Here is a 16,252-nt window from a genome sequence, read left to right as displayed (position 1 = left end):
CCATGTGATTAATTGCTAATGTGATTAATATGTCCCCAAGGAAGAGCCCTATTAAGTTTATTCTTCGTTTCTGATAGCAGAATCCCAAGTTGCTATTTAATTTCAGAAAATCCCTTGAGTAGGTGGCTGTTTATGGTGTACAGAGTGTAAATGCCAATAATGGCTGGCATGTACTGGGGTGTCGTAGAAGCATGGGAAGGTAAAAGAAAGAAACGAACACTGTGGTTCTTAATCTCTTCTGTGGCTTGCTGTTGATACAGAAATCTATCCTCTGAAGATGACCTCTGAATGGAAATGTGCTCTGGAAAAATCCCTTATTGTTGCTGCCCAGTTTCCTCTTCCAATGGAAGTATTTAAGGTAAGTTATGAATTCTCAGTGGCTCAGTTACTCTGATCAAAGATAAACTTGCAAACATTGTTTTATCTCAAAAGGCAGCCTTCTTGATTGATTTACATATATGTATAATTGTTTCTGTTCCACTTTGCCATGAAATAAGGTCTTCTTGAATATCCATAGTATAAAGATGCTGATTAAAATGTTTTAGATTACTGTTTTCCTCCAGAATGTAAATCACATTTCTAGCCTGTCATCTCCTACCAAAGAAATAAAAGAAAATTGAGCAAGTCTAATTTTCCAGCTTGGTAAAAATGATTGAAAATGACATTTATTGGCATGGCTCTATTTTCTTGATGACTTGGGAAAGACGAGAATCTGTCACATAGCACGGCGATACTGGGCTAAGGAAGTTCATCTCAACTGAAATGGATCTTCCAGATTCTTAACACATCTATACCCTTGTATTACACTTCTTTCCATGTGTTTCACATGACATTTGGAGAAGGTATTGGCCTTCCAGAGTAGGCGGGGGTGTAGGGTGGTGTTCTTCAAATGTTTTTATAATTTGTTATTTCTCTTGAATTCCTTCTTATCTTCCAATCTCAAGTAAGGAGACTTTCCTTAGGGGGAAGTCCCTTCTCTGGAATGCTTGGACCCCCTGGGTCCTATACAGACCACATGAGCTTAGGCTGAATGATGAGTCCTCATGACATTACATTCTTTGACAATTCTATGTCATCATTTGCATACTTTCTTGTATAAGAAATCTCTGTTAGCCTAACTTTAAAGTTCCCAGAAGGCAAGGGCCATATTTGTTCTGTTCATGGTCAAAAAATGTAACTCTGGTACTACTTAATAATTGTTTGTCACTTAAATGACCATATTCTTGATGTGTATTTAACTCGTTGAATTTCAAAATTCTGAAAATAATATGTAGATTAAATTAGATATGCAGATGTATTTAGAACTATGACTACGAGGACACAAGTATAACCATTAATAAGCTTGATATATTTCTGTTAGACATTAACTAGTTCATTAAACATTTATGGAACAGCTATTCTGATCTTCAAAAAGCTGTTATGTGCTGTTGACCTGATTTCAGGTTTTAATAGTTTGTTTGTATTTTCCAAAATATGGTTAGCTTCTTTCTGTGCCTTAATTTCGTCTTAGGAGGATTCAAGCTGTTATTTTGATAGACTATCTCAACATTGTCATCTTGCTCAGTATTTTGTGTGTGATTAAGCATTTGTTTAAGAGTAATTACTGAATATTACTTTGGGGCCTCGTACAAGTCAGGGCTTTCTAGGGAAGCTGCATCATAAGTAAAAGTTGGTTCCATGAAATATGATGCTCTTGGAGTTAGCTAGATGCTTTCTTTTTTTTTGTAAATATGTCCTCATCTATCAATTTTATGGAAGCGGAATGGACAATATCTTAGCCATATTTGTAGAGTGAATATTTATGTGTTTAATTTGGAGGTCATAAGATAGCCCAAGGCTGTTGTAACAAGTTGACTTCAAGCAGTAGAAGTTTATTCTTTTACACTTCTGGAGCCTGTGATTTGAATCCAGGTATCAGCAGGACCAAACTCGACCTGAAGATTCTACAAAAGAATCTGACTCGTGAATCTATCCTTGCTTGTGGCTGCTGCCTGTAGTCTTTGTTATTCCATCTTCTGGCAGCATTGCTGCTTCCGTGGTCTCCTTGTGTTTTTTGACTGTGCACATGACCCTTTCCTTACCACGATGACGACCACGGGGACCTTTGTGTAATCCAGTATGATCGTATCTTAACTCAGTTGTATTTGTAATGAATGACCCTGTTTCCAAACAAAGTTGCATTTCCACATTCCAGGCAGATAGGAGCTTTTAGAAGACATTATTATACTAAGTACTTCAGTCAACCACGTACCTCCTCACTTCCTAACTACTGTTCTTCACTGAGTTCCTCTGTTTACAAGGAGATAATTAACAGAAATTACATAGATCAAATTATCTTTGTACTTGCTTTATTTATGAAAAGTACAAGAGGAACATTTTCTATCATACAAGTTTATAGAAATTCCAGCAAGGGATGTTCCTCTGCAGAGTATCAAATAGAATCATTCAGTCTGTCTGTCTGTCTGTCTGTCTATCTATCTGTGTGTATATATGATGTACAAATGTACATACATACACACATATCCCTTTCTGTTCTCAGTGCTTGGCCAACAATATTTCTCAGCAGGCAGCTTCTACTACCTTTATTATGGTAAGAGGAAGACATGTTTGAGTTCAACATTGACTCATCTGGGATACATGTCATTACAGAAAATTGCCCCATTGTTCAGCTGTTAGAAGACAGAACTCAAAGCTAAGCACATTTAGTCTGGACAGTGTTTCCAAGTGAATTTTTAAAAAAATATTTTTATATTTGCATGCAACGAGTATTTTGATGGAATGAAGCTCATTAAACTGCAGTTTCTAACCATGGGGCTGTGTTCACACTTCTGTGTATCTACATCTGCCCCTGTAATCCAATCAAGTTCATGTGTGCTATTCCCCTTCCAACTTGAACACAAACAGAAACGATGTAGAAGCAAGTGCATCGTATTTCTGCTGCTATTTTCCTTTGATTTGAGACCTCATTCCGAATAACTGGGATATCATCTTTTTGTGGGGAATTTGACTTCTTTGGGAAGTACAGATAATCTTCCAAATGTGAATCTCAGATGAGAGAGAGGTAGTTTCTGAAGTAAGTAAAAAAAAAAAAAATTAATTAAAACCTGAGAGAGATTAGGAAAAAAAAACCACATTGAAAAATAACAGTTTTTTTCTTAAAATCAGCCTCATTATTTAGAGGCCTATAAGACTTACAAATATAAGAAACCTGGAGCAGTAGTTCACACCCATAATCTAGGTACAGAGAATGCAGAGATAGAAAGGATTGCTGTTGAGACCATCCTGGGCAAAAAGGTGGCAAGAGGTGCTTGAGCTCCTGCCTTAAAAGCTTCTACAGTCTGCCCTATAAAGATCTACTAGGATGGGTCTCATCACCCCTGGAAGACATTACAGAACTAAATTAGCATTTTGGTCAATAGTTCTATACAGTGCTTCAATTTTCCAGTTCACTGTCTTTTACGATACCACTAAAAGGTTTTGGGAATGTAGAGAGTCTACAAAGCAGAGCTAAAGAGCTAAAGAAAGACTGGAACAAGAATCTGTAGGTAACAAAATGCAACACTTCTTCCTGTTATCTAAATTTCATGAATCTTCTGGAATTATTCTTTACATTTCTCATAAATTTTAATTTACTGTTGGGACCCCCCTTGTTAAAAATATTAAATATTGAAGTTTTGTGGCAATGGATACAGCTTACCCCAAAGTCCTGCAATCAGAAATGGCAGTTACCAGCTTCACAGTTAATGAAAACAAAGTCCTTTTTCCATAGAGGAATAGAGGATAGAGTTAGTAAATGTTTTCCAGGTAACTTCTTTTAATTAATCATACATCATAACCACAAGGAAAGGACATACTTGAAATGCAATTGAAATTAAGATCCATGGTTTATCGGTAAAACAAGGGAAATTTTTTAAATTTTTGTTTTCATTCTTTAAACAAAGAGGTGTTGAAAGTTTTTGAGGATTTAAAATACCAAATAATTTATTTACAGATTACAACATATTGAAGAGAAATATAGACAAAGTTAATTGTGACTTGAGATAAAATAAACAAGCAAAACTCTTAGCATTTTCCTTGAAGTATTCCTTCTTCTCACTTTTCTTTATCAGGGATCACCAAGTCTGCCCCAGGTTTGATTAGTCAAAGAAATGACTTGCTAGACCCAGATGTCACCTGCTCAGAGTTATAGTTTACCAGAAGAGTATCAAGCAGATTATGCCAAGTGTGGAGATACATGGGACGAAGTCCCAAAAACCAAATAGAAGCTTGCACAGTCTTCTTCCTGAGGGAACTCCCAGGATTTTTATTACAGGCTGGTCACATTGGCACCCTTTTCTGGGCACATTGCCAAAATTCTAGATTTCCTGGAAGAAACCCAGATATTTAATATAAACTCTATTGTTTGTATAAAAGGCTAGACACAGTGAGTTGTTCTTGTATTCAGGGAAAGTTCCATGCCTGCAGGCCTGGCTCATGGCTTCTTCTAAACCCTCCATTCCATCCTTTACCAAATCCCTTTGCTCTCTCTCACCCCTACCCCGAATCTACTCTTTAGTCCACTCTTAGGGTTCTAATCCCATCTACTAGCTCTCGTTCCTGGACTGTTGCATTAGTCTCTTGGCACATTTTCTGTCTTCTAGTTGTTCCATTCTTAGAGTCTGTTTTTGACAGGGTAGCCACAGTGATTCTGGCAGGAATCAAGTCATGACACTTGCTTATCAGTGTGTGATGCCCAGGGCTCTGTGCTGTGTTGTTACCCCATTGCTCTTTTGAGTATACCTGCCCCTTAGAGCCTCAGGTGCAGCCTCTGCCTCATGCACACCTTCCCCACTCTCCATTCAACATCCAGCGTGTTTTTGACTTCCATGCTGTTGGCTTAGAAAGTCACCCTGAGGGGTTGGCACATCTTGGAATCACAAATGTCAGCCTGTGCTGTGTCCCTACAGCACACTGTGCTGTATCTCCCATCCTACTTTGTTTTGCTTCCTAGTACTTTGGCCTTCCTGTACTATATATTAATTTGCTTCTTCCCAGCCCAAATGGTCTTCCAGTGAAAGAGGTTGTATTGACAGTAGGTCATTTGGTATCAGTCAGACAATTACCCCTCTGTGGCCACCTCAGTGTTGTCCAGATAACTTTGACAGACAGATACACAAGTGACCTGAACCAGGTTCTCTTTCCGGAGGCTTGATGCCATTGCAGGCTGGACTCTCTACTTCTCCAAGGCCTTGAGACATGATCTCTTCTGCCATCGTCACCACCTTCTCTGACTTGAGGAGACTTGTTAAATACAACCTCCTTGGGATGACAAAGCACACAGAGATTTCATTTATGGCATGAGCATCCTTTGCTACATATAGAAATGAGAGGCAGAACTTGTTTTCTTTGTCATTGTTCTTTGTGTGCTCTGGGGGTGTTAAACCAAAACATGTGAATTACAGAGCAAAAAGGGCTGTGGGGGCCATCTGGTTTTTATAATTATTGGAGAAAATCTTACAAGAGATGTCATAAGAGAGGGCAACTCTGGTCAAGCAATAGATGTAACAGAAAAATCTCCAACTCCAGGTAGACAAAGAGTTCACTGTAACTAACAGTCACCTGATCACATGGGCTAAGTGTTACTGCCTGCATTCTGTTAGATAGTGAAATGCTTTTAATTGGGAACATTAAGAATTTAAGAATATAGGCAACTTTCAGTTATCTGCTCTGAGAGTTATCATTCCCAAATGGCTTCTGTTCAGCACTGATAATTCTGGCTCTAAGCAGTTTCTACAGCTGAAGAGTAGGCAAGATAGTATTTGCAGGAACTTAACATTATTGCTATATGGTATGTTGGGGGTACCTAGAAAATAAACATGCTTATGAAATGAATGCATTCAAACCGCCAGTTGTGCCATATTTTATTTTTTTGCTCCACTAAAAGGGATAATGAAGCATAACTTAAAACATTTTCATCTGTGGAGGATTTAATAGTAGATTACTGTGTGGAAGCTGCCTTTATCTCCTAAAATTACTCAGCTCCTTTGTGGGTAAGACTGCTTTTAGGGTACACAGTACCTCTCATGAACACACAGCTTCAGTAGCCGTGACTTGAGTGGGGAGTGAATGTGAAGACAGGTTTGAGCTTCTCCTTTTAAACTTCAGGTCTTCAGAGGTTTAATATCTAATGGAAAATGAGGATCATGCATTTGAATGGCAATATGGCTTTGACTTTGACCCTCAGCACCTAAGATGTACTTCCCTGGTCTCTTGAAGTGGTTAAATATAAATCAAAGGTATTGAACTTAGTCCTGAGTTTGCTGTCCTCACTGTATTTGAGCCTCCACCTCTTTGTGTATGTCATAAGGTCAAAGGAGATTAAATCTGCTCCTGATTTAATCTCTTACAATGAAGGAGATTCACTATTACATGAATGTCTTCATATGTATGTATATATGTAAGTATGTATATGTGTCTGTCTGCCTATCTATCTGTCTGTCTGTCTGTCTGTCTATCTGTCTCATCTAACAATTTTGAAAAGGGATGAATATTTTCAGAATACTAGAGGCCTGATTTAAAGTTCCTTTCTTCATCATTAACAAGATGTTATATGGGGAGTCTCTTGCCAGATATCCAGATCTCAGCAGAATGAATCCCTTTACATCTTAATGCTCCTAAAAGTAAGCATGCACATCCCCATTTGTGTCACCCCAGGCTGCAAAGGTGTTCAGGAAATTTGATAGTCTTGTGATTGTGTACAAATTCTTACACTTACTGGACCTCAGGGGTTCCTGAGCTTTTGTGGATTCTGAGAGACTTCAGGGCTGTAACCAGGGGACAGTGAGCAAGGCTTGGAGGGAGTGTGATACATTCTGGCTTCTTGTGTGCTTTACCACCTTGGGGACATCTTTGGAGTGTGTGTGTGTGTGTGTGTGTGTGTGTGTGTGTGTGTGTGTGTGTGTGTGTGTGTGTGTGTGTGTGTGTGTGTAAACACATATATCTTAGCTCTTTCAAACCTGTGAAATAGCAGCAAAGGCACAGGAAGAAGCATGTAAATGGAACTGTGGGTAACTCCTCTGATCCTGAGATGACTCGAATGGGTACTGTTTCAGTGGCTGATGTTGATGGTGGTCTCTTGCATACTAATACAAGGGTAGATGTTGTTCTGGACTTTCATCATGCATTATGTTATCTTAAGCTGACTCAGTAGCAGTGTGTGTGTGTGTGTGTGTGTGAAGCTGACTCAGTAGCAGAGTGTGTGTGTGTGTGAAGCTGACTCAGTAGCAGTGTGTGTGTGTGTGTGTGTGTGTGTGTGTGTGTGTGTGTGTATGTGCGCACCAATCCTGGGGCTTGAAATCAGGGCCTGGACACTGTCCCTTAGCTTTTTCACTCAAGGTTAATGCTCTGCCTCTTGAGCCACAGTCTGTCTTTTTGGTAGCTAATTGGAGATAAGAGTATCATGGACTTTCCTGCTGGGTGGGCTTTGAATCATGATCTTCAGATCTCAGCCTCCTGAATAGCTAGGATTACAGGCATGAGCCACCCACACAAGGCTTAGCAGATATTTTAATCTTACTCCTAAGGCTGTGGGAGCTCAAGACTCAGAGAAGTTAACCTTTTGTCTGACTCAGAGGAGACCTTGTGATAAAATCAGGATTCAACCCTAGATGCATCATTGAACTCCAAGGCCAGTTTGTTTTTGTTCTTGTTTTCACTGTTGCTTTTGTCCTGGGAATAAATCAAAGTATTTAAAGACTGAACAAATACTTATTAACATAACAGAGAACCAGAAAATGAATTTTGAGTGTTGTCTGTCCAATATCATATTTGATATGAATGTTGAAAAATATATTCTTCTTCTGTTGCTTTTGGCACAGGCTGTTTGGACACTTTGGCAGGATCATTCTTTATTGTTAATAAATTCTGCCTAAATCAAAGGCTCTCCACTGCAAGATGTGAGGACTTTGCTCCCTTGGGGCATGTGATAATGTCTGCAGACATTGTGGTGACCGCAGGGAGGACTCTGCTAGCATCCAGTGGGTAGAGGCTAGAGATTCAGATAAATACTCTACAATGCACAGGACAGTCTCCCGTAATAATGCAGGCTCTGCTGCAGGCTGGGAACAGTTTGATGAATTGGAGCACAGGAGAGTAGTTGCTCTCAGGATAGACACTACCTCCATCCCAGGCGTTCTGGCCCTTGACTTCTTCCAGTTTAGAATCTGACTGTGTAAGACAGAGAAGAGCAGCTTGCCAGCTTGCCTGGGTTGCATAACTGTTGCTTTAGTGACTAGAAAGGGCAGCTTTGTGGCACTTTGCTCCTTACTAACGCCAAGCTGTCTGACAGGTGGGATACCACCTGGAGGAATCAGGGCTGGCATCTGGTTTCCATGGCAACAAGTCAAGCTGCACCGAGGGTGTCCCACCGGAGGGGTTCCTCTAGGTAGTTGTGTCCACCATGTTCTAGCAAGAAGCTAAGGAGTCAGCTTACCTCCCACTCCCCTCCCTCTGCCTCCCAGGCAAAAAAAAAAAAATAGTGCCCTGTTCCTTTTTGTGCCTGGACTGCATTGTTGGGGAATGTAAGGCCCCTTCCCATCCCTGGGCCTGTAAGCAGTGACTTCATGAAGAAGAAATCAAAGGAGTGGAAATGTGGACTCCTCATATTCTTAAAGTGAAGATAGGATTTTACTAGTACTGTTGTAAGGTGGGTGGATTTTGTGCCATTTACTAAAGCTTTTATGGGGCTAAGTGTTTAATCAATGAAAGACATTTCCATTGCCTGTGATTTCTTCTTTTCTTTTTAAAACAATTTAATACCAGTTAGGGGATTGGTGTGAAATAGGCCTGATATAATCACTGCTCTAAATCCTGGGGTTCAGGTTGAAGTATGTTGTACTACAGTACCACATTTCTCATGACTATATTTTTTAACTTGATTGAATGTACCATTTAGTTGATAAAATTGCTATTTACAGCTGCCAGACTAAAATGAAAATGCTCACCACTATTCAGCTTATAGATTTTCTTAGAACATTTTTGTTACAAATATTTCACATGCTAAATTTGAATCAGTGTGGTGGAATTGAAATTTAATAATGTTATTGATTTAATGAAGGCTGGCATCTTAACGTCTGTCTTTTGATGAAATTAATATTACAAGAGTAATTTTGTAGTGAGCATGACTAGGTCATTGGTGAAACAAAAAAGAAGAAAAATAGGATAAATGACACTGAGTTTTTCTTTTAGCATGAAGGGATTAGAAGAGAGTTCATTATCAGTTTGAATGTAGTACTAATTAAAGTCTTCCTTTGACTTCACTGAAGCCTGTTCTTAGAAATTATGCAAATTATTCAGGCTTTCAACAGAAAGTTGTACAATGTTTAAGTTCCCAGTGGACTAGAAAACCTGACATGTTGGAATGGAAAACATTAGCCATTAGTATTTTTTGTTTTGTATCATTAAAAAATTTTAAATTATCTTTAAGCAGTTGTATAAAGGGGTTTCAATTCAATACAACAATTTATGGATACTATATTTTTGTGTAAGTCCAATATGCTGAGAAAGATTTTGCAACATGAGGGTGTATGAATTGTGGATCTGTGATTGGTATGTTTTACTTCTATAAACATAAATAAAAAGGAAGAACCAAACAGTTACAGATTGACACTTGGATTTCTCCCACTAGGGAAAGCATTTCCGTAGTCTGCAATTCTGGAAGTCAGGTTAGGAATTAGGTTTCTGCACAGAGATGATTTTTACTGCCTTTCGTGTATTAAAATCCTCATCAAGTACATTTTAATTTTGTTGTGTTAATTAGTTTGAACTCTTTCTCCCCTGTGCCACATTCTAGATAATTTTATTTTGTGTAGATCTACTCATTTAATGAGTAGATGGGTAGATGTATTAGCTACTGTCTGAGTCAGTGATAACCACATGGTACATTTCAAGAGTGTAATTTGCACATTTTCAAGTCCAGAAAGTAAATGTGGAATGAGTGAATTTCAAATAGGCATGTGGGACGTTGTGTTCTTTCTCTCTGCCTTTGGCTTTTCTTTCTTCTGTCTATTAGCAATCTTCCTTACCTCTTCTGTACATTAATACTCAAGGTAATTTGTAAGTTTTATAAAGATCTTTAATAGTCATTGTCATCCTGGAGCCTTTTCTTTTCCTTCCTTCCTTCCTTCCTTCCTTCCTTCCTTCCTTCCTTCCTTCCTTCCTTCCTTCCTTCCTTCCTTCTCCTTCCTTCTTTCCTTCCTTCCTTTCTCTCTTTCTTTCTCTCTTTCTTCCTCCCTTCCTCTCTCTCTTCCTTCCCTCCCTCCCTCCCTCCCTCCCCCCTCTCTTCCCTCCTTCCTTCCTTCCTTCCTTCCTTCCTCCTTCCTTCCTTCCTTCCTTTCTTCCTTCCTTCCTTCCTTCCTTCCTTCCTTCCTTCCTTTCTTTCTGTCTTTCTGTCTTTCTTTCTTTCTTTCTTTCTTTCTTTCTTTCTTTCTTTCTTTCTTTCTTTCTTTCTTTCTTTCTTTCTTTCTTTCTTTCTTTCTTTCTTTCTTTCTTTCTTCGTGGTTGTCCTGGGGCTTGAATTCATACATAAGTGCTGCGCCTGAGCTATTTTTGTTCAAGGCTAGTGCTCTACCACTTGAGCCACTACTCCATTTCCAGTTTTTTTGACTAGTTTATTGAAGATAAGAGTCTTTATGGACTTTTCTGCCTGGGCTGGCTTTGATCCTCAGATCTCAGCTTCCTGAGTAGCAAGGATTACAGGTATGAGCTACCACCACCCAGCTCTGAAGCCTTTTTACCTTGGGCTGCTCATGTGTTGGTACTGCTTTGTATCAGGTGTGACCCTTAGATAGCCATGTCTGATTCCTGCCCAGACGGTGGAGCTACCTTTTCCTGGACGTGACAGCCATTTGGGAGGGCAAGATGACAAATGTATCCCAAAGGGGTGCATGTGCGTGCGAACACACACACACACACACACACACACACACACACACACACACACACACACACACACACACACACACACACACACACACACAGAAACACGAGACATTGCTAGAACACTAAAGCCAAAGTACCAAATATATTGAGGTTTGCATAGACCTCTTGGTCCAGCATAATTCTTCATGCTCCTTGTGCTTCTGTTACATTCTAAACTAAAGTCTCAAGCTTCTCAGTGCCAGGAACTGTGTCACCTACTTTCCATTCTTTGTAAGCTAGTGCTTCACACAGGATTTGAAAGACCACAGATGGACTTCTTGTTAGCCAGCCACACGTATGATATTAACCACACTGATGGGATTTTACAGTCTTGATTAGCATCGATAATGTGAAGAGGAAGTACTAATATTATGAAGTGCATAGACATTTTGCTGGCACATTTCAGGCTTCATTGTATAATGTGCCAGCATGTGAAAGTAATAAAGACACTTGTTAATTGTTGGGGACTATGACTGGCTATGTATAAACACTTTGGGGCTAATTTTGGGGGCTAATTTTTAGTGTCGGATTTCTCTCTGATGTGCTTTGTTCCAAAGCCACTAATGGGTATTACAGATTAACAGCAAAAATGTCAATTCTTCATAATGACAGCTTCTACTTTCCAACTTCCTTTGAAGCCAAATTTTAGGAATCTGAGGTTGTAGGCTTTTAAAGATTCATTTAAAGATAATTATTAATAAAAAATGAATGATCCCTCCTGTTGTTTGTATCTCTATGACACATGGACTCAGAGTCATATTCTGGGGATTTCTGTCCTTGCACAGGTAATGGAACCTCTCTGTGTCTTAATTTTCTCACCATAAGATACATAGCCACCAGAGAGTCTGGGTGAGAGGAAAGCAGTACTGCAGAGGAATTGCTTATAAGCAGTCACGTGGTAGCAGTTATTGCTTCTACCTGCTTGGTTTTGTATACAAAGCAAGTTCATCTTAGTGCAGTCGCTGTAACTCAGGAGAGAGGGAGGACTTCGTAAGTCCTGGCGTTAACAGTGAATACAGAGCAGAGAAAGGAAGTTGATGCACACAGAACCTGTTCTGTCATACTGGTGATTGAAAATGGCTTCCCCTAAGAGAGATCGTTAAAGTCGACTGTTAAGATAGGCCTGTAAAACAAATGGCAATTTACTTTTCATCAGTATTAAAGATAAAAATGGGTAAGGATGAATGTAGATTGGAATGGCATTGCTGCTTTTTACTGAAGAAGAATAATTTTTAGGAAGCAGTTCACGGGACTTAACAGTATTTCACATGTGACAGGCATACTTGTAAATGTGAGGAAGGCAGATGCTGAGTAATGGCAGCTTCCATCCAAGAGTTGTGAAGTGGGAATGAGTCTCTTAGAGCTTTGCAGAGGCCAGATGTCTATTTTGAACCACAGTGAGTTTTCCATTATCCCTCAGTAGATCATTGATCTTGTGAATCATCTTAGGCTCCAGGAACTCTTTCCTGTACATTGAGGATGATTAGTTGGATGTTTGGATAAAAAAAAAATGTATGCATTTTGACTGCATTAACAGACCAAAGTACAAGCCCTGGGAGTGATTAAATTTGCCTTGCAATATGGATATCTACCTTTCCTCCTGTGCCATTATGGATGTTCACAGGCTTGCATGGAACTTGGCAGCGCTGAGTTCCGTTGACTCTCTCAAGTATCACTAGTGTTGAATTCAATTATCATAAAAGCTTGATTTTTCTTGGGATTGTCAAATTGCTTCTTTTTGCTTAGATACCTCCATCCTCTATGTCCCAGGCTCCCTGATTGCATCTACTGTGCCACCTTCTAAAATTTTCTCTTTACCATTTTGAGCCACATCTTTTTTATATTCCGAATATAAGACTCAAATGCTTTGGCTGCACAAATCATAGTAATATTTAGTGTTGGGTCTTATAAATTTCCATGATTACTGGCTCATTTTGGAAACTGGTGTTTTATATAGACATAGAAAGTTCTTTTAAGTTTATTTTAAATGCTAGTTATACAGTTACCTTAAGGCTGGGTAATGGAGACTCACACCTGAAATTTTTGCTACTCAGGAGATTGAGTCATGGAGGATACAGATTTCAAGCCTACCTACGCATAAAGGTCTTTGAGACTCAATTTCCAATTAACTAGCAAAATTCTGGACTACTGATGTGGTTCAAGTAGTAGACTGCCAATCTTGAACAAGAAAGTCAAAGGAAAGTGTTAGTTCAAACTCTGATACCAGTGTTCATAAGTACATTTGTGTGTGCATGCATGCACGTACATACGCACACACATGCGCATAATGTGATCTTAAAGTAGAAGGCGAGAAGGTATGGAAAGTATAATGCAGATCAAGACGGATTGCACATATAAGTGGACATGTTAAATAGAAATCCCTTTGTACAGCCACTTGAAGTATCCAGAAGAAAAAATAAAGTAGAAAGGCAGCTGGAAAATGGAAGAATGTACTTTTTTTTGTTTCAATAGCTAGTATTTTAAATGTTTAGAGAAGTTATACCTTTGTGTTCTTCCCCTAAGGGTATCCCCCTTTAGTCTGTTTGTGTGTGAATGCCTAGTGTCCTGTAGAGGTTATCATGTTATATTTTAGATCTTTATCAGTTATATTTTAGACCTAGCTTCCACATATGAGAGAAAACATGCGCCATTTGTCTATCTCTCTGACTTTGACTTACCTCGCTTAGTATGATTTGTTCTAGGTCCATCCATTACCCTGCTGATGACACAATTCTATTTTTGTAATGGATGAGTAAAATTCCATTGTGTATATGACATCACATTTTATCAATCCACTCATGTGTTGTAGTGCATCTGGATTGTTCCTGTAACTTGGCTATTGTGAATAGTACAGCAATGAACATGGATGAGCAAGTGTCTTTACCATATCCTGACTTGTAATGATCTGGGTAGGTGCTCAAGAGTGGTATGGCTGAGTTACAGGGAAATTCTATATTTAGTTTTTTGACAAATCACCAAACCTCCTTCAAGGGTGGTAACATGACTTTACATTCCCATTAACAATGCAGTAGGGCTCCTTTCTCCCTATATGTTCATGCTAGCATGTGGTGGTGTTCAAATTCTTGATATAGGCCAATCTAACTAGAGTGAGATTGAATCAAAGTTGCTTTGATTTGCATATCCTTTATGGCTGGGGATATTGAGCATTTCCTCATGTGTCTATTTGTCATTCTGAGAAGTCACTTCTGAGAATTCTCTCTTAAGCTTCTTTGCCTATTTATTGTTGGATTATTAATTTTGGGGGAGGTGTTTGTTTTTTGAACTCCTAGTATACTTTGGTTATTAGGTAGAAGAATGTACTTTATAGTTTCCTGATTCATTTCTGAAATTCAAAGTTCAAAGTTTAGTGTATAGGAATATGTAGATATTTCAAGTCAAACTTTTACAGAGAGGTGGAGATACACCACCCTTCCAGAATGAACCCTATCATTTAGGGTTAGGTTAATTAATGATTTTATTACATCATTGAGTATTGGTAACTAACTTAATCATCAGCCCCTCTCTTTCGCCAGTTGGGGTCGAAGAATGAATGTTGCCACCCCTAATTCATTTCTTGTTTTTTCTGGTAACAAGCCCTTATCCTGAATTTATCTAGGGGCTTGCCTAGAGTCCCCATTAGAACCAACGATGCTCTCCTTCCCCAGGGAATTCCCAGGGCTTTAGGAGCCATGAGCCAGGAACTGATGGCAGAGCCACATACACAAGTTATTTGCCACCCACCTGGAATGTAGAAATGATTGAGGATGTAGCAGATCTGAGCCATGGATGACAAAGGGAAACCCAGTTTCAAAACTTTTGGAGTAATATTCAGAGTATTACACTGAATTTGTGGATTTTTTTTGTTGTTGTTGTTGGTGGTCATGGGGCTTGAACTCTGGGCCTGGGAGCTTAGGAGCCATGAGCCAGGAACTGATGGCAGAGCCACATACACAAGTTATTTGCCACCCACCTGGAATGTAGAAATGATTGAGGATGTAGCAGATCTGAGCCATGGATGACAAAGGGAAACCCAGTTTCAAAACTTTTGGAGTAATATTCAGAGTATTACACTGAATTTGTGGATTTTTTTTGTTGTTGTTGTTGGTGGTCATGGGGCTTGAACTCTGGGCCTGGGAGCTATCCCTCAGCTCTTCAGCTCAAGTGCTCTACCACTTGAGCCACAGTGCCACTTCCAGTTTTCTGAGTGGTTTATTGGAGATAAGAGTCTCATAGACTTTTCCTGCCTGGGCTGGCTTTGAACCGAGATCCCCAGATCTCATCATGAGCCACCGGTGCCCGGCTCTGAATTTGTTAATTCATTGTTTAATTGATTTGTTTAATTGTTTAACTCATTTAATTTAAATTTTTGTCCTACATAGGATCATGCATGGTTCTGATAGCTATGCTCATATCAGATATCAGAGATATCTGTTGATTGACAGGTTAAACAAATAGATGCTCTGGCAGAGAAGGAAGAGATTGTATACTGCCTTCATGACCTCTTTAGAGATAAGACAATGTGCTTTGAAGTCATTACTGATAAGCACCTGTAACATGGCCCACAGCCCTGGATGGAGAGGGTATTTAAGCAGCACCTTACTATATACTTTATTTCAAGGATAAGCAGCCAGTGTCTGGTCATTGTCCTATAACTGTGTATTCAGTAAGGCAGCAGACTGGACAGGTCTCCCTGCAGTGGACTTCAGGGTCACAGAGCTTTTCACACAGCATCAGGAGCTATCACTGAGAAACCTTTTTCTAGGAACAAAGGATGTAGCATGGGTTTGCACTTATCTGAAATTTTCAGGTCAGCGAATCAAGGTCAAATGAAGATGTGCTCAAAGTCAAACTGTGAATGAACTTTGGTTGTAGGCTTGTTTGGGAAGCTGGCTGTACTCAGAGGGAAATTTTGGAGAAAAATGATGAGACATTGGAGGCACCCAATGAAGGGGTGAAGGCAATGGGCAGACCAGAAGTACAGATTACTAGGAGGTCTCTCCAAAAGTTGAAGCAAGTGGGAAATGGGAAATTTCCCCAAGAGCCTTGGAGATAGAAGATACCAAGATAGATCTTAAGTAGGGTTAAGCTTTGTATTTTTGAAAGGATTTGTGTAGCAAGGAAGAGCATCCTGTAGCAGAGAGGTAAACAGAATGACTAGATTGAACTATTGCTTTTATCTTGGCTATTAATTACCAATGTATTACCAATATTACCCATTACCAACACCAATATGTATTACCAATGGCCATTATTACCAGTATTAATTACCAATGTATCATTTGTGCTCAAGGGCGTG

General features: G+C 39.3%; 1 protein-coding gene across 3 annotated transcripts in view; it reads left to right on the top strand.

The window, feature by feature from the left end:
- LOC138805553 (scm-like with four MBT domains protein 2) overlaps positions 1-16,252 on the top strand; it is a 151,259-nt gene that overhangs the window by 74,348 nt on the left and 60,659 nt on the right. For 2 of the 3 annotated variants that reach the window (XM_069990306.1, XM_069990309.1), the window contains exon 7: positions 261-358. In XM_069990306.1, the coding sequence (XP_069846407.1) occupies positions 261-358 (98 nt within the window). Of the gene's footprint in view, positions 1-260; positions 359-16,252 lie in introns of those variants that run through there. The other variant, XM_069990310.1, reaches the window with a different exon arrangement.

The sequence above is a fragment of the Dipodomys merriami genome, unplaced genomic scaffold, assembly GCF_024711535.1.
Source record: "Dipodomys merriami isolate MVZ:Mamm:240054 unplaced genomic scaffold, mDipMer1.0.p SCAF_4, whole genome shotgun sequence".
Classification (NCBI taxonomy): domain Eukaryota; kingdom Metazoa; phylum Chordata; class Mammalia; order Rodentia; family Heteromyidae; genus Dipodomys; species Dipodomys merriami.
Note: the sequence above shows the minus strand (reverse complement) of the source record. Positions and strands in the feature narration are given on the sequence as shown.